Consider the following 24,145-nt stretch of genomic DNA (forward strand, 5'->3'; position numbering starts at 1 on the left):
ACTAATCTGTGTGTTTGTGTGTAGCAGGCAGCCTGTGTTCACCTGATCTCTGTGCAGCTCTCTATCAAAGATTGTCACGTATCAAAGCTGTGCAAGAAGCACTTCCTGTCTCACTTGGAGTGTGTTTCCTCCTCACCAGGTGGATGTACTGGACTGACTGGGAGGAGGACCCCACAGAAAGCAACAGAGGGAAAATTAAGAAAGCTTGGATGGACGGCTCACATCACCAAGTCTTCCTGACCAGCAAGACGGTGTTGTGGCCCAACGGCCTGAGTCTGGACATTCCCCAGGGCATCCTGTACTGGGTGGACGCTTACTATGACAGAATCGAGATGGTTTTCCTTAACACCACAGAGAGAAAGGTTTGGGAATGTTCTCACACTAAGCCGTGTTTACTGTGGCGTTATCATCAACAGTAAAAAAAACAATAAAAATGATGGCTATCTAAAATAATTAGAAACATGGAAACTTTTAAACCTCTTATAACATCTATAGGGCAATTTCTGAGTATTGTGATGACAACCAATTACAAGTATTTCAAATGTTCCAGACTCTTTTCTTCCTTTCCGTTTATGGAAATATCCCCGTCACTCTTCCTGATCATCAGGATCTCAGGCACTAAAGTAAACAGCCAGTGTGGCCAAACAGGATATTGCACTTTTTACTGCCTTGCATGCAAAATTTGCATATGAATAATACACAAATGTTGCTTCCAGGCATTCTGTTGTGGTTGTGGTATTGCCGACATGAATATTAAGGTGGTGATATGTAGTGAAACGCTCTTTATATTCTGTTTGAGAGAAGCAAGCCTTTCTTGAAATCCTTTAAATTCCTCTTGTGCAATTGTTCTTCGGCCTCTTCGAGAGGCTCCGGCTGCTTTGTGACTTATTTTTTGACTTATTTTCGAGTCGCTTTTACTAGTGCAAACGTACTTCATAAAGTTGGCGGCCCGTGCTCGTTTTTCTCTTGATGTGAAGAAGTGATTTGCCTCTCTGATTTAACAGGTCGTCTATGAGGGTGAGGAGCTTAACCATGCATTCGGCCTGTGCCACCATGGAAAGTTTCTGTTCTGGAACGAGTACCGCGGCGGGAGCATCTACAAGCTGGACCAGGAAACCAAAACCGTCACTTTGCTTCGCAACGAGAGGCCTCCTATATTTGAGATCAGAGTGTACGACGCTCACCTACAGCAGGGTACGTCGCGCTTCCAAACTTTAATTTGAGCGTGTTTAAATGACGCGGTGACAATTTCTTCCCCCTGTTTTTTTGTTTGTTTGTTTGTTTTGTTTTTCTTTCCATGCAGGCACCAATAAATGTAGAATAAACAACGGCGGCTGCAGCAGTCTGTGCCTCGCCATTCCTCACGGCAGGTCCTGCAGCTGCGCCGACGATCAGATCCTTGACGTCGACAACGTCACCTGCAAAGGTACTTAGCTGCTTCCCTGGACAATGAATTTTTCTTAGGGCTGGCTTACTTGCGGTGGAAAATTTATTAATCAGCGGGAGTTGAGGTTAGGAATTCCTGGCTGCCTTTTTTTTTTTTGGTTTTGCAAGTTTGACTTTTCCAAGTATTTTTCTGGAAATATTACACGCACTCACCACAGTCAGACACATGTACTTCCTATACAAAGTGTCTCAAAGATCAAATTAATGCGTATCAATCACTTTTTTTGTGATGTAATTAAGGATAACGACACTTTAACTACATAACATGCAAGAGGAATGGTTTTTCCAACACACACACACACACACACACACACACACACACACACAAAAACAAAAAACTAGTTGGTACACACTTGGCTTTAAAGAAACGCACACAAGGGATAATATCTGTAAAATGTTTAAAACCGGTCTCAAATTTCAGAGATAAAAAAGTCTTTGTTTTGCTTTAGTGCTCACTTCACATGTTTGTGAATTATCTGTGTCCCGCTTCCACCCCGATCTCATCTCCAGCCAACCCCTCCTACGTTCCCCCGCCCCAGTGCCAGCCGGGAGAGTTCGCCTGCAAGAACAACCGCTGCATCCAAGAGCGCTGGAAATGCGACGGGGACAACGATTGTCTGGACAACAGCGACGAGGCCCCTGACCTCTGCCGTAAGCGCGTGGCACCGCATCATTGTCATGGATACAAAGCAACACAGGGATAAACAGAATTACGTTTAATGGCTCCGGCTAACACAAACTGACAGAGCACGTAACAAAGTTTCCAGGATTTGTCTCTTTCCATGCAGGGTGACGTGTTTTTTTTTTTTTTAAGGCGCCAACTTTTGAGTCCAACAAGAAAGAGCTCATAATTATCCTGGATCTTTTCCTTGCTATCTGTTTAAGAACAGGGTTCAGTCTGGGAAAGTGTGGGGGAAAAAATGTTTGATTTGATTTCAGGTCTGGAGAAGTTAGGAAAAAGAAAAGGGTTTGGTTTGGAAATTGCATTTCCAGATTTTATTCCCTTTCCATTGTCTGAATGTTCTGTCCTTCCTTTTTTTTGTAATTTCTTTCTTGCTTTTATTCTTGCTGGCATCACACCGCCTTTCTTTCCTTGTTTCATTCATACCTTCCTTTCTTGTCATCCTCTCTCTTTTTATCCCTTTCCTTGTGTGCTTTATTTGCATGTTTTCTTCCTTGTTCTTTACTTATCATCCATCCTTTACTCATTTTGGCTTGTTATGCCTAATTACTTTGATTTCTTGCTCTTTTTCTCGCTTCCTTTCCTTCTGTTCCTTCTTAAATGTTTCCTCTCCTGTGTCACATATCTCCTTCTTCTCTGCATACTTTTTTCCTCTTTGTCTGTCCTTCCTTGTCTCTTCTCCCTCCTTTGTGTGATTCCTTCAAAGCATCCTTATTTTCTTTAAAAAAAATATATCTTCCCTTCTTTCCTTTCGCAGATTCTTTAAATAAAGCCTTTCTACTGTAAATTAATGCAATTTTTAGTACTTAATGGACTAAGCAGTATATATAACCAATGATTAATGCTATATGGCTCAAAATAAATTACGGTGCTCAGAGAGAATTGAAAGTTTTCTCTTGTGTATTTCTTCCTCCAGACCAGCACACTTGCCCTGCAGACAGATTCAAATGCCAGAACAACCGCTGCATCCCGCTGCGGTGGCTTTGCGATGGCGACAACGACTGCGGCAACGATGAGGACGAATCCAACACCACCTGCTCTGGTACTTACAAGACGCGCATACATATATAGTTGAATACATTTTTAAATTTGTATTTTGTATGAAATTTTTAACTGGATTAAAAGTTTTACCCTTAAAAAAAATACATGTCCCATCTTTTTCTGCAAAAAATAAAAAATAAAATAAAATGTTGCTTTAAATATTATTTATGACAATATTCTATCAGCATAAATTATAACAAATCCCACCCTACTCATGTTGGTGAGCCAGATTTACATATATACGGTACATGTGAGTACATCTCAGTTAATTAGAGTATTATTAAAAAGTTCAAAAGGTGAAGTTGTTTCTTCTTTATAGATTTATTGTGATATATTTCAAGTGTTCACTTCTGTTCATTTTTGTGATTATGGCTTGTGTCTAATAACAAACTTGTTTGGAATATTGCATAAGTGGGGAAGATTTAAGTCTTTAAAGTTGTCCAGAAGACCGTCATTGACAGAACAGTAAAAGAGAGTCTGTGATAATTTTTTTATTTATTTTTTTCTTGCCAGCTCGCACTTGCCCACCAAACCAGTTCCTCTGTGCCAGTTCGCGCTGCATCCCCATCTCCTGGACATGTGACCTGGACGATGACTGTGGGGATCGTTCAGATGAGCCAGATTCCTGTGGTGAGTTCTGGTTGTAACTTTTCTTCTTTTTTTTTTTCTTTTTTTTTGTTTTCCTCCACCGTTTAACGTTTTATAATAACACTGGATGTCTTCTCTGTCTCTTCCTCACAGCCTATCCCACGTGCTTCCCTCTCACCCAGTTTACCTGCGCTAACGGCCGCTGCATAAATATCAACTGGCGCTGTGATAACGGTGACGAGCTTTGTCCTTCAACTCCCATATAAAGCTTAAAAACGGCACTACGAGCAATAAAAAACCAAAAAATAACCTCCTCTGTGCCTGATTTTTCTGCAGACAATGACTGTGGGGACAACAGCGATGAAGCCGGCTGCAGCCACTCTTGCTCCAGTGTGCAGTTTAAATGCAACAGCGGCCGCTGCATCCCAGAGTACTGGACCTGTGATGGCGACAACGACTGTGGAGACTACAGTGACGAGACTCACGCCAACTGCACCATCCGGGGTAAGGAGTCGCACTGGTCTAACACGCCCTGGAAAAAGCTTTATCTTTTTGTCGTCTCCACTCCTTAAAAGTGTTTGCTGATAAACGGGATGTTTGGCCCACAGCCGATTAAAGCTCTAATCTCGCAGCGCTCTGTTTACTCACTGCTTTGTGCTTCAGAGATGAGATCTTTGTCCTCCTTTTGCTCTTTCCTGCGTTTGTCATGCTTCTCCCAGCTTGCCGTCTTCTGCTTACTATTCACCAAAAGGACCGTCCTGTTGCTCTGTTCAGGATATAATAAACCTTCGTGGTTAAACAACAGTTAAACTCTTTCACGGTCCCCTGCAGACTTCACAGATGTTATGACTACTGCAGAGATAGGACTTGCGTGTTTACAGCTTGGTGGCTGCGCAGCTTCAGTTTAACGGAGTGAGGCGGCAACGCAGCACTGATGCTGTTGGAGCGCCCACAAACATGAGCTTGTCTGCGCTGCGCTGTGCGCACCGTTTGATCCGTGCAGCGATGCGGCTCACTGCTGTCAAGTCCCAGCATGCAGAAAGGAGGCTCAGCAAGACCTGCTGCTCTAATGTGCAATCTGTGCTCTGCTCTGCGTGTGTCTGCGGGATTCCGATGCCTATTAGAAAATGATAAGGGCAATAATAAAGCTGCTTCCTTCTGTACGTTGTTGTTCTTCACAGTTTTAGTTTTCTTTCTCAGTTTATATGGGATGGTCACTAAAGGTGATTGGACAATGTGCCTTTTCTTTCCCTCTTGTGCTTCTTATCTGCTTTTGCACTTAACAGCAAGGTGTGCTGATCGATTTGGCTCAGTGAGAGGCTGTATTGAGCTGAAAGACGAAATGATAACGGGGTGTGACAGATTTTTCCCTAAAAATTATTTAACTGAACTTTTAAAAATACATGGAAGTTCATTGTTTTGAAGTAGAAGGGAAAAAAGGCCATGTATTTTGACTGAACTCCATTTTACGACAGTACAAGTCCATGCAATCCTGTGCAACTGATTTTCTTCAAAAGTCACGTGTTTAGTTGTTGAGGAGCTTAAAGCAGGGTGAGCTTGGTGAACAGTTTCCCATTTAAAACATTTTGCATGACACTATTCAGTTCATTCTTCATCGTGTGGAAAAAAAAAATAGAGTGCGGTCCACTGCAAACCTTCCAAGACATGGACGTCCACCTGAAGTGACAGGCTGAGCAAGGAGAAGCCCAGGCTAACTCTGGACTGCAGAGATCTACAACTTAGCTGGGAGAATCTGTTGACGGAAGAACTATTTGTAACACACTCCAGCTGTTTTATGATAGAGTGGACAGAAAGTATCTATTGTTAAAAAATAAATAAATAAAAATCAGAAGACAACCTGTCTGCAGCTCGCCCTGTGCGAGTAGCCAATTTTTAGTCTCCATTCAAAACTCTGTTTGGTTGGAAATGAGCATCACACATTACAGTGTTGTGCCACTGCTCATCATTTCCACTAGTCTGTTGCTGGTTTGTGCTAACAGACAGCTCAATTTGTTGACGGATTTCGCTTATTTTTATCTAAATAAAATACATTGAAGTTTATGGTTTCACTGTGGCAAATTGTGAAATAGTATAAGTTTATGTCAGTGCTGTTCATGACAGCATATATTTTCAGTGGCAGACCTCTGCTGTGTTCATAAACGCACGGGACAATGAAATGTGATTAGTTATTTTCTTCCTCCAGAGCCCCGCCCTGCTGGCGGCTGCCATGCTGACGAGTTCCAGTGTCGGATGGACGGGCTGTGCATTCCCATGCGCTGGCGCTGCGATGGTGACACCGACTGCATGGACCTCAGCGACGAGAACAATTGTGACGGTTGGAATCACACGTGTGACACAGCGGTGAAGTTCAGCTGCAGAGACTCTGGTGAGGATCTGCTAAGATGAAAGCAATCGTGATGATCCTTTAAAGCTGCCAAATATAGAATAAATGCTTTATTCATGCCAGTTCAAAAAAAAAAAAAGTACACTTTTTCATAACAGATAAAAACACATCAAATGCATAATTTTAAAATCTGAGACTTTGAAGAAAAAAAAAGAAGAAAAACTGTTCCTGTGTGATATTATGAAACTATTCCATTCAACCCGGCTTGAAGAGAGCCGTCTACGTTGAAAACTGAGACTCATCTCGTTTTCTGGCTCCATCAGCTCGCTGCATCAGCAAAGCCTGGGTGTGTGACGGGGACAGCGACTGCGAGGACAACTCGGACGAGGACAACTGCGAGGCGTTGGTGTGCAAGTTGTCTCACCACATGTGCGCCACCAATGACTCCATCTGCCTGCCCGCAGAGAAGCTGTGTGACGGCACCGACGACTGTCCAGATGGCTCCGACGAGAAGCTTTGCGGTAAACAAGAAGCTGAATATTTTCACTGCTTCACACGTGTAACCAAACAAAAAAAAAAAAAGAGTACAGGTTTCTATCTTTGAATGCCTGGTAACTCTTGTCTCTGTTTCCCTCAGACTTGTGCTCTGTGGATAACGGTGGCTGCAGTCACAATTGCAGCATTATTCCCGGGGAGGGCTTCATGTGCTCCTGTCCCCTGGGTATGGAACTGGGAGCCGACAACAAGACCTGCCAGATCCAAAGCTTTTGTGCCAAACACCTGAAATGTAGCCAGAAGTGTGAACAGGAGAAATCCAGAGTCAAGTGTTCCTGCTACGACGGCTGGGAGCTGGAGGCAGACATGGAGAGCTGCAAAAGTACTGGTGAGGAAAAATCCAAATTCGTCGGGTGATGAAACTGGGTTTACTTAAAGCCACGTGTTGTGATCTAACTGTTTCTTCTATTCTTTCTATGAGAAAGGGTGGCAGTATTTTCAAGGTTTTTCAAAGACTGACTTTACTGCAATGCAAACTCTACTTTTTTTTCCAGATCCCTTCAAACCTTTCATCATCTTCTCCAATCGGCATGAGATCAGAAGGATCGACCTTCACAAGGGAGAGTTCAGCGTTCTCGTGCCCGGCCTCAGGAACACAATTGCTTTGGACTTCCACCTCAACCAGAGCACCCTGTACTGGACCGACGTTGTGGAGGACAAGATCTATCGCGGGAAGCTGTCTGAAAACGGAGGTGAGCCAGCTAGTTACATTATTCGGTTTTTTTTTTGCTGTTTTTTTTTTTTTTTTTTTCATTGCTCAATTATGCTTCCTTGCTTTCCTGCTTTTTGCAGATTCCATATAGAAAACTATGAACATTTAAGCATAAAATTGTTAGAAACCCTCAGAAGACAGTCAATAATCTCCTAAAACAAATGTGCCTAAGGAGCCTGTTAAGCAGCGGCGGTCTGTGACCCTGAATAAATCCCCCAGGTCACCGCCAGCCTTTCTTGCCCCACAGCCCCAGGTCTCCCTGCCAGTCAAGTTTGTGCTCCCAGTTCTACACTTCGGGAGACACGGAGGCTTTGTCTCTTCCCATTTGTCTCAGCGCTCGCTGTGCGTGACTGTTGCAAGCACACTGGCGTTGTGTAGGAGGAACAAAACTCTGCTGTTCCTCCGTCTAGCTCTTTAAGTTGCCCATGAATACAAGCTTCATGAGCAGGAAACATGAAGACCGGATCAGCCGGCGCTGCTTGTTTTGCCGTCTACAAACACGTCAGAAAAAGTGCTAAGAACTGAGAGATGATGCGCAGCATTCATTAAAGCGACATCAAGTTCCTTATGCAAGTATTTCCTATACTTCTTCACATTTTGCCACATTACAGAATCGAACGTAAAAGTTCTTTATTGGGAATGCATGTGTAGGTATATGGGAATAAATGATATTGTAATTTATTTTTTAAACCATTGTTTTGTTGCTCTAGTAGTACATTTAGGTGGATGGTCATGCATTCACATGAAATTACAAAAAAGACCAAGAGGTATGGATACTTCTCCAAGTCACTGTAAAGCGGTGATGCACTAATCACTATTGGAAGGTCTTCTGATGGCAGTGAGGGTTTCCCTGTTGATCACAAGACATTTTGGTTGTTTTGTTTAGTTTGCACAATGCCGTGTTGTTTCTGCAAAATCATTAAGTAAGTAGTTGCTGACACTTGAGAATAATTTTGAAAGCGGTTAGAGAAACTTCCACATCAGACAGAACTTCCCCCTTGTTCCACGAAAGTAAGCATTCCTTACACTGCAATTGATTGTTTGTTTGTTTGTTTGTTTCGACTAAATGCATTTATAGAGGAAAGTAACCACCGTCCTCATTTCACATCCTTCATTTGTCTGTGCTTTTCTGTGTCTGAGCAGCCCTGACCAGTTTCGAGGTGGTCATCCAGTATGGCCTGGCGACTCCAGAGGGCTTAGCCGTCGACTGGATAGCGGGAAACATTTACTGGGTGGAAAGCAATCTGGACCAGATTGAGGTGGCCAAACTGGACGGGACCATGAGAACCACCCTGCTGGCCGGAGAGGTGGAGCATCCCCGGGCCATCGCTCTGGACCCGCGGGATGGGTGTGTATTTACATCAGGCTGCTCAAGTCCTGCTGTCCTAGATGATGAGTTTGGTGAGATGAATCACACACCTGAGTCGAGTGAATGACTCGTTCCCAGAGTTCTGCATTCAGAGCGAATCCAGGTGTGTTTTTGGATAACGTCATCCAAACGTTGCGGGTAGCTCTCAAAAACTAGACGTGGGCAACCACAAAATGCAGAAACAAACATGCATACCCTAACCTGTGTGCTTTTATGTAATAATAATAATAATAATAAAACACTTTCAACATTACAATTGAAATAATAATATATGTATCAAGTTACTTATTTCTTGATGCTCTGATGCAAGGACTTGCACTTTTAATTTTTACATAGACTATCCATCATTTTTGCAACTAGAAACATTTTTAGCACGTAATATTTTCCCCTGTTTATCCACTCTATCGTCAGAAACTCCAGATAAGTATTCTTTAAAAACCAAAACTCAGACTCATCGGAGCAGAGTTTAAAACATTCACAGATGACTGGAAATGACTGGTTTCTAAAGACTTACTCATAGGAAGATAAATTCATTCTGGATACTGTATCCTCTATCAATCCTTACATAACCGTGTGCACATCTGGAGAAACCGTCACGTTGCAAATTTTCTGTTGGCAGAATTTTGTTTTGGACGGACTGGGACGCCAGCCTGCCCAGGATAGAGGCAGCGTCCATGAGCGGCGAAGGCAGACGCACCATCCACAGGGAGACGGGCAGCGGTGGCTGGCCCAACGGACTCACTGTGGACTACATGGAGCGACGCATCGTCTGGATTGATGCCAGGTAGCATTCGCTCCCGAGCTTTCGGTGGCGCACGTAAGGGTTTAAAGCACATGAACCAAAATCGTTCAGTCAAATGTCTTTTCTTAATATTCCTTCAGGTCGGATGCCATTTACTCGGCGATGTACGATGGTTCCGGACTGATTGAGGTGTTGCGAGGTCACGAGTATCTGTCCCACCCCTTCGCTGTCACCATGTACGGAGGAGAAGTCTACTGGACCGACTGGCGGACAAACACGCTCGCTAAAGCCAACAAATGGACCGGACACAACGTCACTGTTGTCCAACGCACCAACACGCAGCCCTTTGACCTGCAGGTCTATCACCCATCCAGACAGCCTCTGGGTACGTTTCCACGTCAAACAGTGCCTCGTAAAAATATCCATGCGCCTTCAGCTTTACCGGATTTTGCCACGTTTCATCTACAAACTTGAAAGTATTTTTGGGTAACTCGTGTAATGGACATCGATTAATTGTAAAATGGATTGAGCGCATTTTATAAAAATCTGAGAAGTGTGGTGTGCATTTGTATTCAGGTGCCCTAATTCAAGACATCGTGGGGTAAATGTTCACTTACAGAGGCAGGTTTTGCTGCTCGTGACACAGATTTTCAATTGGATTTTTTAGTCTGGGCTTTGACTGGACCTTTCTAACAAATTACTATGCTTTCATCTTAACTTTTCTGTTGTAGCTTATTCTTGCTATCCAGCTCTGAAGTCTTTTCTAGCTGCCAAAACGTTCGGTAGCTCCACCTTAATGCTATTAAATAATTCCCACAACTTGATGCTGCCAATACCATGTTTGACCATGGATTAAAGGGGCGTTTAGGTTGATCACATTGATGGGGATTTATGGAGAGAACGACTGATAGATGACCCATCTAAAACAAGACATTCAAATTTGTGGTTGTTATAACAACACTCCCATTGTATGGTTTAGATTTAAGGCTAGAAAGAAAAGGAAGCAACGTTACCCTGCTGAACACGTCGGTCGAGCTTTAATTTAAAGGAGAAAGTGATGAACTCACAGTCCGTTGCTCAACGTGTTATTCATGGCTCCTGTTCCCCAAAAGACAGCTGACCTTTTTGTGCCGTGAGTCATGTTGTTTTCTCACACAGGCTCCCTTTGGATACCTGCTGCTGCCTGGTTGGGTAAAAAGACACCTTATTGTTCATCATTTCCCCAAATACGTGGTTGAAAACAAAACCTGGCTCCTGCAGCAGAAATGTCACACGTTGCTCTGAAAGCCAGGCAGGCTTGGTGAGACGGCAAGAGGCTTGTCACAGCTGTTTGACCAAGTCCTGTCACATCAAATTGTCGCTTTGATATTCGGTTGCAAACAGCTTAGAGACCCCTCGTGTGTATGCGTGTGTGTGTGTGTGTGTGTCATTGTCCAAAGGAAAACAGGACAAAGGAAAACAGATGTTAATGGAGCTGTAACCACTCCTCGTGGGAATCATTAGTGTTTCCCTTCAACCTCCTTGAGGGAGTTTAGGTAAAAAAAAAAGATTTCAACACCAGGAAAATCTGCAATGATTGATTGAAATATCCTATGACATGGGGATTTTTTTTTTTTTTTTTTTTGAAACTGCAGTGCATAAAGATGGATTTACTTCTGTTTTTTACCCGGATGTTCCATCATTCTTTTTTTCCCCTGTATTGACATTTTTGTTCCGTTTCGTGAAACATTAAGATGTGTGTTTCTTTTTTTTTTTTCCTCCCCTTCAGCTCCAAACCCATGTGCCACAAGTGACGGGAAAGGCCCGTGCTCCCACCTCTGCCTCATCAACTTTAACCAGACCTTCTCCTGCGCCTGCCCCCACCTCATGAAGCTGCAGGCCGACAAGCGCACCTGCAAAGGCAAGGATAGAAACTGCGGCCTGTAGAAACCGCCGTGTGGTTTTTGTCATGCATTAAACACCACACTGGTTTCCACAGCCACTTTCCCAGTGCAGGCTGTGACCTAGGAAGGCGATGGATTGTTCTGCTTTATGAGCTGCACACTCGTTTTCTTGTTCGTTGCTCAGGAATGGAAAAGATTGAAAACGGTTCCTAATGTCACGATAGTCCTGCAGTAGGTGTGTGATCATAGTAGTGGTAAAGAAACAGAAGAGGAAGTATTAAGTAAGATAATCAGTGTTGTTCGTAAACAACCAGGGAGTACATTAGTTTAAAACTCAAGTTTTTTTCTCATTGTTTGTGGTTTTCTAGCTGTTAAAGCAACTACATCAATGCACCTATTTGAAATTAAACATGTTCAATAAAGAAAAATCACAAATATATTGCCTTGCTAACTAATTTTCCACTCCTAATTACAAATACGCTAAAAGAAATACTTACCCATTTCTTATTTATTTGTAAATAATTCATTTTTATTATTTATAATTGACGTGTGTGGCTGAGGAACAAACACACGGACACAGATTGATGTCTGTTACTATATTATCTTTTGTTTTAAGGGAATGGTAACATTTGTTGTTGTTGTAGAAATTGACATCTCTCCATGCGTTTGTTTCCAGAGTCCCGCAAGTTCCTGCTTTATGCACGACAGATCGAGATCCGAGGTGTGGACATCGATAACCCTTACTACAACTACATCATCTCCTTTACCGTGCCGGACATAGACAACGTGACCGTGGTGGATTATGATGCCGTGGAGCACCGCATCTACTGGTCAGACGTGCGAACTCAGACCATCAAAAGAGCCTTCATCAACGGGACGGGAGTGGAAACGGTTGTGTCTGCTGGTAGGAGAAATCCCAGGGATAAATGTTGCAACAATGTTAAATCAGTAGCGTGCCGTATATCCTGGAAGTCTAATTTACTTTTTTTGTTGTTGTTGTTGTTGTTGTTGTTGTTTTTGTTGTCATCGAAATTCTCAAGACCTTCCCAATGCCCACGGCCTGGCAGTAGACTGGGTGTCCAGGAACCTCTTCTGGACCAGCTATGACGCCAATAAGAAGCAGATCAATGTGGCGAGACTGGACGGGTCTTTTAAGAACGCCGTCATCCAGGGGTTGGACAAACCTCACTGTCTGGTGGTTCATCCGCTACTCGGGTGAGCGCTGTCTCTAATTACACACAGTCTGATGCTCTTAGTCATTTTATAAAGGTTCTTCCTTATTTAATGAAACTTTAATGAGGTCTTCTCTGACTTCATTGCAAACATTAGATTTGTTTTTTTTGTCTCTTACTTTGTGACTTGTAATTGGTTGTCAGTTATATATTTTCACATGCAGTCATTTTCATGCCCTCTCTCAGGAAGCTGTACTGGACCGATGGCGACAACATTAGCATGGCAAACATGGATGGAAGCAACCACACCCTGCTTTTTACCAACCAGAAAGGCCCTGTTGGTGAGCAGATGTTTAACTCGCTCTCAAATGTACAGCTGCTGTAAAATAAAACAAAAAATATGTGTTTACGTCTCCATTGCTCATGCTCAGATTAGCTATATTCTGATAACCATTTTAGCTGATTCCGATTTTTCTATAAGAATCATGAAATAAAAGATATTAGAACATTGAAAATATATATTTTCCTGCCCTTCCTGCTGTAACCAGACATTGTTGTTGATTTTTTGGAGCAGACGTGATGTCACCCTACATGTGTGACAGACCTGTCTTAATAAAACAGGATTTATAATTTCAGAGCAAAGCAAAACAGTTACGCAGCCGACATATTAAACTCTCGTTTGAATGTGGATTGCGTTACTAAAACAGCAGACTCACTCTGAGCGTTCCCTCGATCAGGCGAGTATGAATGATTCATCACAAAAAGAAAGCACTTCAAAAGACTACAAAAACGGGAAAAAAAATCTTTATATGAAAAAAAAACATGATTTTATATTTTGTTTTGGGGGTGGGGAGGAGTGATAAACAATTTGAATAAAAAGGAGAAAATCTGTAAATTATTGGCGATCTAACCACTGGAAATGTCTTTCTTAAAACAGAGACATATGCTTTCCTAAATTACTTAGGTGGATAGTTTATTGCCTTTAAGTTTGTTTTTGAGCAAAATGGATTTTTGGTCGTACTCTGCTATGAGATTAAAAGGAAAGTGTCTCAATATGAAAATGTCATTTTCTTTTGAATATTTTCTTTCTACAATCATGGCTACTTGTATGTGTTTCTTCTTCATTTTAAATACCCTACTGAGTGTTATTCCTTCAGTAACAGCGTCTGCACTGAATATTTCTTTTGGCACCATGACAATCTGTTTATTGTGGCAGATATACATGGATTGTGACACAATATTTCTTTTTGCCAAGGACTTTCCATTGACTATGAGACGAAGCAGCTGTACTGGATCAGCTCGGGTAACAGCACTATTAACCGGTGCAAACTGGACGGATCTAAACTGGAGATACTGGAAGGTGTCAAAGGCAAACTTAACAAGGCGACTGCTCTGGCTATCATGGGTAAGATGAAAAACCAATTACAAGCAGTGTGTTATTTATTCAGGGTTTTTTCTTACAGTTGGTAATCCTCTGCTTTGATAATTGAATAATCCAGAACAATATGTATGAATTTCGATGTCTGTAGGAGACAAGCTGTGGTGGGCAGACCAGGGAGCAGACCAGATAGGAACGTGCGACAAGACGGACGGCGGAAACTGGAAGGTTTTGCGTAACAACACTTCGCCTATGATGCACATGAGGATCCACGACGAGGATGTGCAGAAAGGTAAAAAATATTTGACCAAGGTTGGAATACGACGCGGTTAAATAAATGAAAAGAGTAACTCCTCCTCACTTTATCTGATCTTCCTTTAGCGGGAATCAACCTGTGCAGCAACAATAATGGCGACTGCTCGCAGCTGTGTCTGCCCACTTCCCCGACGACGAGGTCCTGCATGTGCACGGCTGGATACAGCCTCAAAACCGGGCAGCAGTCCTGTGAGGGTAGGAAACTCATCCGCAAACACAGCTTTGGTTCTTTCAAAGCCTTCCCACAACATACACCGTGCTCCCTTTACAGGTATGGGATCTTTCCTGCTTTATTCGGTTCATGAGGGAATTAGGGGTATTCCCCTCGACCCGGCAGACAAATCTGACGCCTTGGTGCCCGTGTCTGGCACTTCTCTGGCTGTGGGCATCGACTTCCACGCTGGTGAGAAGCACTTAAAGATGTAGGCAAATAGTAGGCTGGTTTCGGGGTGATATTTGAAAAGCTGTAATTATCTTCTGTGCAGAGAATGACACCATCTACTGGGTGGACATGGGACTGAGCACCATCAGCAGAGCAAAGAGGGATCAGACGTGGAGAGAGGATGTGGTGACCAATGGCATCGGCAGAGTGGAGGGGATCACCGTGGACTGGATAGCAGGTTTGGCTTCTAAACTGTTTAGATCCTATTTTATTTATCTTATTTTATTTATACATTCAAGCATTTTAAACGCAGATATAAACTCATTTGCATAAATTTGCGGCTACAGGAAACATTTACTGGACCGACCAGGGCTTTGATGTGATCGAAGTAGCCAGACTGAATGGCTCATTCCGCTATGTGGTCATCTCCCAGGGGCTGGACAAACCCAGAGCTATAACTGTCCACCCAGTGAAAGGGTCAGCCTCTTTATCCACACTTTACTCTCATGTCTCAGCTTTACCTTAAGGAAAAGGAACCAGGCATGTCTTTATTTCTAAATGACACCAAAACGGCCTCCTGCATGTGTGTGTGTGTGTGTGTGTGTGTGCAGGTATTTGTTCTGGACAGAGTGGGGTCAGTACCCTCGTATTGAGCGCTCGCGCCTGGACGGCTCCCAGAGGCTGGTCATTGTCAACGTGAGCATCAGCTGGCCAAACGGGATCTCCATCGACTACGAGGTGTGAAATCTTTGCGTTTACCTTCATCCTAAAAGCACTTTTTTTTTTTTTGTGTTTTGTTTGATCACATAAAATATATTCAATAAAGATGGCGACGCTGCTGTATTGATGTTTAAAGCGTTTATGATCTCTGGGTCATTCAGCAAAAAAAAAAAAAAAAAACAGGGGTTTCTGTGACAAACTTATTTATTTAAAAAAAAAGTATGTTTTTTAATAACATAAATTAACTTGCACACTTGATTAATATGCAAAAGAATCTGTGCAATTTATGTTTGATATTTGTTTTTTACAACACGCTATTCATTCATTAGTTCATTCATGTTAGATGTGATTAAGGTAACACTGAGGTGCGTTTATTTATTTTTATGTATTTAAAATGATCATTTTTGATCTTCAAGCAGCACTGCTTAGAATCAAAACAAATCTTAAATTTCTCCGGGGATCACCTGAATGCTTGATTATATTTTCTTCTTCTTTTGCGGCGCAGGAGGGTCTCCTTTATTGGTGCGATGCTCGAACGGACAAGATCGAGCGGATAAACCTGGAGACAGGAGAGAACAGAGAGCTGGTCCTGGCCAGCAACAACATGGACATGTTTGCTGTGTCTGTGTTTGAGGGATACATCTATTGGAGTGACAGGTGAGCTGTTTTCTGCTTCATACTTTAAAGAAACAGACCGAATCTTGGTGCTATCTCAGATTTATTTATTTATTTTTTTGTTCAGGACTCATGCCAATGGGTCCATCAAGAGAGGTAGCAAAGACAATGCTACAGACGCCGTGCAGCTGAGGACAGGCATCGGTGTACAACTGAAGGACATCAAGGTTTTCAACAGAGCAAGGCAGCAAGGTAAAAACGGTGTAACGTCACATGTTTAAAAAGAATCCTTAACAATAACTTTCCATTTAATACCTGGATGCACCACACCCCCGTTTCTGCAGGCACAAACGTCTGCAAAGAAAAAAACGGCGGCTGTGAACAGCTGTGTCTTTACCGTGGCAACGGGGAGCGGACCTGCGCCTGCGCCCACGGCATGCTGGCCGAGGACAGGCGTAGCTGCCGCGACTACGACGGGTACCTGCTGTACTCGGAGCGCACCATCCTGAAAAGCATACACCTGTCGGACGAGACGAACCTCAACGCGCCGATAAAGCCGTTCGAGGACCCGGAGCACATGAAGAACGTCATCGCCCTCAGCTTCGACTACCACGGCGGCGGAGGGAAGGGAGCCAACCGCATCTTCTTCAGCGACATTCACTTCGGCAACATCCAGCAGATCAACGACGACGGCTCCGATCGCAAGATAGTGGTGGACAGTAAGTTTTGACTTGTCAGAAATGCAGCGCTCGTGTCACGGGTTCACACTTTGTAAGCCGATATAATGTTGAGCTTGTTAGATGGAGTCTGACTGCAGTGGATTCCCCGACCTGATTCAGATTAGATGCAAATGTAAATTTATCACAAGCGTTATTCCTGGTCAATATTATTTATTGATAATTTTACCTTACAGCCCTACTTCTGTTTCTTGCAGGAAGATAAACCCAAGATTATCTTGACTATCTTAAACCTGTATCCTTGCTCAGCCATGTTTTTCATAGCTCCAATTGATTTAAGTTTATTAACTGCAGCTATGGACAAGGTCAGACAAGTAGCTATTTTCTAATAACCCTTTCCTAAATTATGACCATCAAAACACATCTGCTTTACTGAATTGTTGCTTTTTCTTGTCTTTGAAGAGAAATGGGCTTCAGTGTCATGTCATATTTATATATCATGATGCAAGACAGAGCTAGACCTTACTAATTAAAATTTTACAAACATCCTGAACAGCTTAAAAACAGGAAAACATAAGTTAAAAAAAATCACGAGGATCTAAAAAAATTAAGAAAGGGGTTGCAAATAAGAATGGCATCTGTGATTTTTGTTAAACACACAGATGCCAAGATTTGTTTGCATCTGTTGGCGTAAGATGTGTTGCTCCAAACTATATAAATGTTCTCAAATTAAATACTTGAGAATGTTTATATCAAGTAATTTATCTTAAGACTTTTTAAACATCTCTACTATTGAGATGTTTAAGTAGATTGTAGATTTCTTCCAGAGTTAAGTTGCATTGAGCAACAATGTTTTTATTTTAGGTTTTAAAAAAAAAAGTCAGTTTTGAGGTGTGTCTGAGGAAGTTTGATGCTCAAACGGCCGCACCGTGTGCCTGCTCATTAAACGCGGACAACATATCAGGCAGCTTCTGCACCTCGTCCAGCTTTCTCTTCCCATCTCCACCAAGTCTCGTCTAAACTTCTGAGACATAAAGCCGTACAGCAGAGGGTTGACCACAGCTACTGAGGAAGACAAGAGTCTGGCCAAGAGGGCAAAGGTGTTGAAGCCGGGTGAGCTGGCCAGAGTTCCTCTGATGATGGAGAACATGAGGATGTAGGAGGGCAGCCACAGCAGGGTGAAGATCAGCACCAGGAGAGCCGAGGTGTGAGTGACCTGCTGTTGGTAGCGCTCGAGCTGCGGGGCGTTGCCTGTCTGCCGCGCGTGCCGAAGAAAGCAGTAAATCTTGCTGTACATCACTACAATTATGCTTAAAGGCAGCGCAAAGCCGAAGACGAACAGAGCGATGCTGTAGACCAGCCGGCTGAAGTCGGACAGGAAGGCGAAGCAGTACACCGTGTTGGAAAACGTAATTGTGCGGAAGGCAAACTGTGGCGCTGCCAGGGCAGAGGCTGGGATCCAGAGCAGGGCAACTATCACTTTGACTCGCCTGTTCATTCTGGCGCGGTAGGTCCAGGTGGGGTGCACCACTGCCAGGTAGCGTGTGGCTGCCAGAGCCGCCAGGGTGAACACGGAGGCGGTCGAACAGGCCACTCCCAGGAAGCTGATTGCTCTGCAGAGGAAGCCGCCGAACGGCCAGAAACCCAGGGTGATGGCGTAGGTATGGAAGGGCTGGCAGAGCAACAGCAACAGGTCAGCAGCACAGAGAGCCAGCAGCAGGGTGTCCGTACCGTGAGAAGGCTGACTTTCTTTCTTCCTTCTGCCTGTAAGAATAATCATCACCAGAGTTTGACCGATAAGTCCAGTCAGCAGGATCAGTCCGTCCAGGAAGGGCACCAAAGTTTTAATCAAAGCTCCGTCTCCTTTGCTGATTTGGTTAAGGCCGCTGTTGTTCGTCTGGAGCCCAGGAGTCTCCATCCAGTCCCAGTAAAAAAGCCCCGTAATCCAATATACTGTCAGTGTTAAGTATCCGAATGGGATGCAGCATGCGGGCAACTAATCTGTTTGATCCAATTCATGTCTACTTAAACAAACATAATTGCAGTCCACTGAGACAGCCGGCACTTTGATAATGATAGCAATTACTTAAGCTGTTAGAATCACACGGGTCGCTCCTCCATTAACATCTATACTGTGTTCACAAAGAGGGAAGGTTTCAAGATATTTCTTGCAGTTATTCAACAGCTAAATCTTCTTCAGCTCCACATATATAGTCGACTTTTCAGCTTCACAAAACAATGTCCTGATGACATCCAGTGAAGTCCTTTCTTCTTAAAGAAAGTAAGATGTCCCCGTGTTCCTTAGGAAAAAATGTACATGTATAAGGACTTCTGTTTTGCAGCTTTGTTATCCCAGAAGAAGATGGTTGGGTCCGAAATGAGATATCAGTGCTGGAGCTCCAAGGAACAGCACTACTTCCTCTTTGTCACTGTAAATAGACATTACTCTTTAAAAAAAAAAAAAAAAAAAAAAAAAAAACAGTCAGTGGTACTTGATGCAAAGTGCTCACCAGGGCAGGAGGCATGTTGTCGTTGCCTTTATCGAATGTAGAGTCCTTCATGGATTATTGCATGATTAATTCAAACGGAGCAAAAAGAAATAGTAGCTTTTCTAGTAATTAAGTGATGCTCAGGCCGTCCTCCTCCCAGGACGGCATGAAAAGATCTGTCCTGGGTGCCAGTGTTCTTCCCAACAGGCTCTGTGTGCTGTTTGCTTTGTAACCAGGAGCTGAGCTGATGTAGACAACGGGAGGGCCGAGCAGAGCGCGTGATTATATAACAGTGGGACTCATCTTTCCATTATCGAATTAACTTTTTATTCATTCTTTCTTGTTCGGTCCTGTTTGGAGAGTCTGGTTGGGTTTGAAAAACCTTCAAATGAGATTTGTTTGTTTTGTCCTTTAATTTGACCTTTAAATTAAGAGTTTTTTTAATCTTGGAAAATGACCCACATTTATGTTAATCATAGCTTTTCATCTGAAATGTCGATAATGTTGCAATTATATACTTTTAGCCAAGAGCAAACAATGACTTCACCTTTTTATTGTGTGCTGTAAGTGGTCATAAATGCGGTTGCTAACATAGCAAAAAAGAAAAAGAAAAAAAAAAAGCGACAGTTTGGATCCGCTAATGCTACAGCGTCTTGTTCCATAATTTTCACTTTTATAGCTCATGAGATGCGTTACTATTTACTGTTTGAAGTAAGTTTGTTTTTAAGCTGCGGGTGAGGATTCCACTGAACGAGAAAGAATGTGTGGCCTTTAAATTGGTCTGAAGATTTATAGTATCTCTGATACTTGGTGTCATGTTTGTGCTATAATTTTTACTAGAGATTTAAATGGTGGTCATAAATTCTTAAAAACAGGCTGTTTGTGTTGACGTTATACACCCAGTTTATCAGCTGTATTGGTCCACGCAACAGTCAAAACCTCAGAAGTCTCTACTGGTGTTAGCTTGTGGTCCAAGTAGGCATTTCCCAAACTATTTCTTGATGCCAACATTTTTCAAATACTTATCAAAAGTCGTCTAAAATTATTTTGTTAGTGTGATTTTCAAGACAGATTTTTATTTCGCCATATATCTACTTTTTTCCTTCTTTGCTTCGCAGACGTCGGGTCGGTCGAGGGTCTGGCGTACCACCGAGGCTGGGACACGCTCTACTGGACGAGTTACACCACCTCCACCATCACTCGCCACACAGTGGACCAGAGCCGCTCCGTGGCTTACAACCGCAACACCGTCGTTACGATGTCTGGAGAAGACCACCCCAGAGCCTTTGTGCTGGATGAGTGTCAGGAGTGAGTCAGCTGTGTCAGATCTTTGCCTTAGTCACCCGTTTTCTTGTCGAGAATGTTTATTTTTTTTTCTCGGTGAGCGAGGATAGATTCTGTAATAGGGCTTTCTGGCAGCCTGCCACAATTCTTGTCTTCTGCTATTTCCCACCGCAGTCTCATGTTCTGGACAAACTGGAACGAGCAGTCTCCCAGCATCATGAGGGCCTCTCTGAACGGAGCCAATGTGCTGGTGATCATTGGCAGTGACATTAAAACTCCTAACGGCCTGGCCATCGATCACCGCGCCGAGAAACTCTACTTCTCCGACGCCACTCTGGACAAGATCGAACGCTGCGAATATGATGGAAGCAACCGCTATGTAAGGCGGCTCTTTAACTCAATGTTACTTGTGGAGAAACATGACGCCGCTTTGGCACCAAAACACATTGATGCTTTTAAAACCGTCTGCTGTAGGTCTTGTTGAAGAACGAGCCTGTTCATCCATTCGGTCTGGCCGTGTACGGAGACTACATATTCTGGACGGACTGGGTGAGGCGAGCTGTCTTGAGGGCGGACAAGTTCACGGGAGGAGACATGAAAGTGCTGCGAGCCGACATCCCTCAGCAGCCAATGGGCATCATTGCTGTGGCGAACGATACCAACAGCTGTGGGTTTCATTCACTGCGTCCATTTAGTTAGCATGACTTATGAATATGTGTTTTAAATATTTTTCCTTTAACGTCTTTCCTAAAGAGTTAGAAGTGAGATGTTCTAACAGTGGGTTAACTGGTTCATACTGAAATGCCTTGAGCAAGTGCTAAAATGCTTTTACATTTTCATTGTTTGATCAAAAGAAAAATGTTGTATGCTCAGTGATTCAAGGCCTTTTATCATAACGGGAAATAGTTTGGTGCTGCTTTACATCTGAAGTTTAAAATTCTTCTGGGCAGCTGTCACCACATTCATTAATTATTTACTCGGCTACCCTGAGCGCTAAGCCTGGAGTATGGAAAAGAAAAACAGAGATTACACATACTTACTTGCATCAATAGCTCTATAGATGCCCATAAAAAGGACACACTCAGCAGGAAAGCTTGGTATGATGAATACAAACAGAGCACACACACACAGGCAATGACAGTAATAGCTCAGTCAACAGCTTCTTTCAGGAAAGACGTGCAACTAAGCACAAAACCACTAAACCACAAATACATTCTATGAAAAAGAAAAACAAACATTGCATATACCTAATGGCAGGAATAGTAATGTTAATGGCTTCATCAGAGAAAGAGGCACAAGTATATAGAACCAAAGTCTTGAGTACAAGCTAAACACTATATCTCTGGGCCATGAGTACATTCTGGCAACCAAAGATCCCTTTCTCCATGAGTACGTCACTTCCGCATGTTTTGCTGGAAAGAGCATACCAAACAATATTTTACTTAAATACAATGTGGATTTTTTTTTGAGCAGGGAACCATTTATTAACCCGTTTCCTGACTGTAGGTTATACAATGGAAAGCATGTTGCAATAAACAAACCATCCTGTTGTCCTCAGGTGAGTACTCTCCGTGTCGAACAAATAACGGAGGCTGCCAGGATTTGTGTCTGCCCACATCTGACGGACGGGTGAACTGCAGTTGCCGTGGCGATAGGCAGCTCCTCGAGGACAACACCTGCTCTTGTAAGAAGGAAGGAGCAAAACCTGAAGGAGGCCTTGAACTGTGACTAAGTGTTTGTGAAAATGAATGCTTCCCCCCTCTCTCCCTGTCACCAGCGCTGAATATGTCATGCGGAAGTGTTGATGACTTTGAGTGCGGAAACGGCGACTGCATCAACTACAGCCTCACGTGTGACGGGATGGCCCACTGCAAGGACAAGTCGGACGAAAAGCAGTCTTATTGTGGTGAGTTCTGACTGGAAACGGTCAGGTGGAAAATAATAAATCTTGTATATATATATATATATAGCTTGTGGTAATGTATGGTATATAGTAAGAAAATGTACATTTAAGGCTAGAAAAGAAAGTAAAACAAATTAAAGTTGGTTTAAATTTTATACATAACTGGAAATGAAAAAAAAAAAACTTTTTCTCTACAGCCAATCGCATTTGTAAGAAGGGCTACAGAAGGTGTCTTAATGGCCGCTGTCTTGGCCACCAGTTCTGGTGTGATGGCACAGACGACTGTGGCGACAATTCAGACGAAGTGCCCTGCAACAGTAAGTAAAGCCAGTCCACGCTAACCACAACGTGACTGACTGGCACGTTTTAAAGAGGACGTAAACATACTTAATCTGAAGCCTGGATTTTCTTTGCTAAAAAAAATTCCCACTGTCTTTCCTTGCAGTGACTCTGTGCAAAGCAGGAGAGTTCCAGTGCAAAGATGGGAGCTGCATCTCCAACCACACCCGCTGCGACCAGGTGGTCAACTGTGAGGATGCTAGTGACGAAATGAACTGCCGTGCGTAATCCATTGCTAAATTAAAAGCTATAACCTCATGGGATTTTTCAGAATTTAAAAATATGAAGCTTAAAAAGGTTTTGTTTCCTCAGAGCCTACCGACTGTTCGCGTTTCTTCCGCCTGGGAGTTAAAGGCGCCACCTTCCGGAGCTGTGAGAAAACAACGCTGTGTTATCTGTCCTCGTGGGTGTGTGACGGCAACAATGACTGCGGAGACTTTTCCGATGAGAGAAACTGTCCAGGTGGGACGTCTTTATTTTTCTTCTGACACTTTCGACTTCCTTCAGCGCTCCAAAAGATCCACTTTCTTGTTTTTCTTTCCTTTTGCAGATAAGAGGAAGCTGAAATGTCCCGTTAACTTCTTTGCTTGCCCCAGCGGGCGTTGCATCCCGATGAGCTGGACCTGCGATAAGGAGAACGACTGTGAGAACGGAGCTGATGAAACGCACTGCGGTCAGTCTTTGTGTGCAAAGTCGAGCTCATTTTTTCCTAAACACACAAAAGTCTCGCAGAAGAGTCCGACTGTTTTCTTTTGCAACACGTCTTGCTGTTCCTTCGAGATGCCGAACACACCTTCTCTTTTCCTGCAGACAAGTTTTGTTCGCCCACTCAGTTCGAATGTGGGAACCACCGCTGCATTTCCAAGAACTGGGTGTGTGACGGCTCCGACGACTGCGGCGACGACTCCGACGAAGGCCAGATATGTGGTAACTAATATTGCCATTGCTTTCCGTCGCACATTCACTGGAAACGCTCAGCCAGCTTACCTTCAGCTAACTAATCCGCGACTTCACAGAACACAAGTCCTGCAGTCCTGACGTCTTCCAGTGCCCAGGTTCCCACGTGTGTGTGCCCCAGCGCTGGAAGTGCGATGGAGATAATGACTGTCCCGATGGAGCCGACGAGAGCGTGAAAGCTGGATGCAGTAAGTCAGTTCTGTTGTGATTGCAGGAAATGGAAAGAAAAAAAATCCTAAAACGTCCTTTTAATAAAAGCGATTGTTTCTGCTTTCAGTGTACACCAACAACACATGCGATACCAAGAACGAGTTCATGTGCCAGAACAGACAGTGCATTCCAAAGCACTTTGTATGTGACCATGACATTGATTGCTCTGATGGTTCGGACGAGTCCCCAGAATGTGGTTGGTTTTATTTTGTATCAAAAAAAAAATAAATAAATAAAAAAATAATAAAATATATATATATATATATATATATATATATATATATATATATATATATATATATATATATATATATTTTATATAAAGAGCGTGCTGTATATATT

The 24,145-nt window shown here is 43.1% G+C and overlaps 2 protein-coding genes across 2 annotated transcripts in view; one reads left to right on the forward strand and one right to left on the reverse strand.

The window, feature by feature from the left end:
* The window catches only part of LOC106955356 (low-density lipoprotein receptor-related protein 1-like), a gene marked incomplete at its 5' end in the record, with an annotated part of 79,134 nt that overhangs the window by 33,478 nt on the left and 21,511 nt on the right, over positions 1-24,145 (forward strand). Inside the window, 41 exons of the mRNA XM_015045483.1 lie at positions 140-362; positions 1,005-1,194; positions 1,304-1,426; positions 1,957-2,097; positions 3,045-3,170; positions 3,683-3,799; positions 3,911-3,991; positions 4,094-4,261; positions 5,961-6,143; positions 6,425-6,622; positions 6,739-6,984; positions 7,151-7,348; positions 8,512-8,716; positions 9,357-9,521; positions 9,620-9,864; positions 11,248-11,379; positions 12,039-12,266; positions 12,403-12,577; positions 12,781-12,875; positions 13,790-13,939; positions 14,064-14,204; positions 14,294-14,422; positions 14,499-14,630; positions 14,713-14,847; positions 14,957-15,086; positions 15,221-15,347; positions 15,835-15,986; positions 16,072-16,196; positions 16,289-16,663; positions 20,229-20,418; positions 20,569-20,773; positions 20,869-21,061; positions 21,953-22,078; positions 22,172-22,300; positions 22,495-22,614; positions 22,743-22,856; positions 22,949-23,098; positions 23,187-23,309; positions 23,447-23,563; positions 23,653-23,781; positions 23,871-23,999. Coding sequence (XP_014900969.1) covers positions 140-362; positions 1,005-1,194; positions 1,304-1,426; positions 1,957-2,097; positions 3,045-3,170; positions 3,683-3,799; positions 3,911-3,991; positions 4,094-4,261; positions 5,961-6,143; positions 6,425-6,622; positions 6,739-6,984; positions 7,151-7,348; positions 8,512-8,716; positions 9,357-9,521; positions 9,620-9,864; positions 11,248-11,379; positions 12,039-12,266; positions 12,403-12,577; positions 12,781-12,875; positions 13,790-13,939; positions 14,064-14,204; positions 14,294-14,422; positions 14,499-14,630; positions 14,713-14,847; positions 14,957-15,086; positions 15,221-15,347; positions 15,835-15,986; positions 16,072-16,196; positions 16,289-16,663; positions 20,229-20,418; positions 20,569-20,773; positions 20,869-21,061; positions 21,953-22,078; positions 22,172-22,300; positions 22,495-22,614; positions 22,743-22,856; positions 22,949-23,098; positions 23,187-23,309; positions 23,447-23,563; positions 23,653-23,781; positions 23,871-23,999 — 6,560 coding nt within the window. The remainder of the gene's footprint in view (positions 1-139; positions 363-1,004; positions 1,195-1,303; positions 1,427-1,956; positions 2,098-3,044; positions 3,171-3,682; positions 3,800-3,910; positions 3,992-4,093; positions 4,262-5,960; positions 6,144-6,424; positions 6,623-6,738; positions 6,985-7,150; positions 7,349-8,511; positions 8,717-9,356; positions 9,522-9,619; positions 9,865-11,247; positions 11,380-12,038; positions 12,267-12,402; positions 12,578-12,780; positions 12,876-13,789; positions 13,940-14,063; positions 14,205-14,293; positions 14,423-14,498; positions 14,631-14,712; positions 14,848-14,956; positions 15,087-15,220; positions 15,348-15,834; positions 15,987-16,071; positions 16,197-16,288; positions 16,664-20,228; positions 20,419-20,568; positions 20,774-20,868; positions 21,062-21,952; positions 22,079-22,171; positions 22,301-22,494; positions 22,615-22,742; positions 22,857-22,948; positions 23,099-23,186; positions 23,310-23,446; positions 23,564-23,652; positions 23,782-23,870; positions 24,000-24,145) is intronic.
* On the reverse strand, positions 17,228-20,191 carry LOC106955344 (galanin receptor type 1). The gene has a single exon (XM_015045466.1). It carries the CDS (start codon positions 18,537-18,539, stop codon positions 17,502-17,504), a length of 1,038 nt encoding a protein of 345 aa, XP_014900952.1. The 5' UTR covers positions 18,540-20,191; the 3' UTR covers positions 17,228-17,501.

The sequence above is a fragment of the Poecilia latipinna genome, unplaced genomic scaffold (assembly GCF_001443285.1).
Source record: "Poecilia latipinna isolate Pla-1442-1.1 unplaced genomic scaffold, P_latipinna-1.0 Scaffold729, whole genome shotgun sequence".
NCBI classification, from domain to species: domain Eukaryota; kingdom Metazoa; phylum Chordata; class Actinopteri; order Cyprinodontiformes; family Poeciliidae; genus Poecilia; species Poecilia latipinna.

Bases quoted from the DNA above. Each gene is read 5' to 3' on its own strand.
- LOC106955344 (XM_015045466.1), bottom strand. From the start codon at position 18,539: ATGGAGACTCCTGGGCTCCAGACGAACAACAGCGGCCTTAACCAAATC.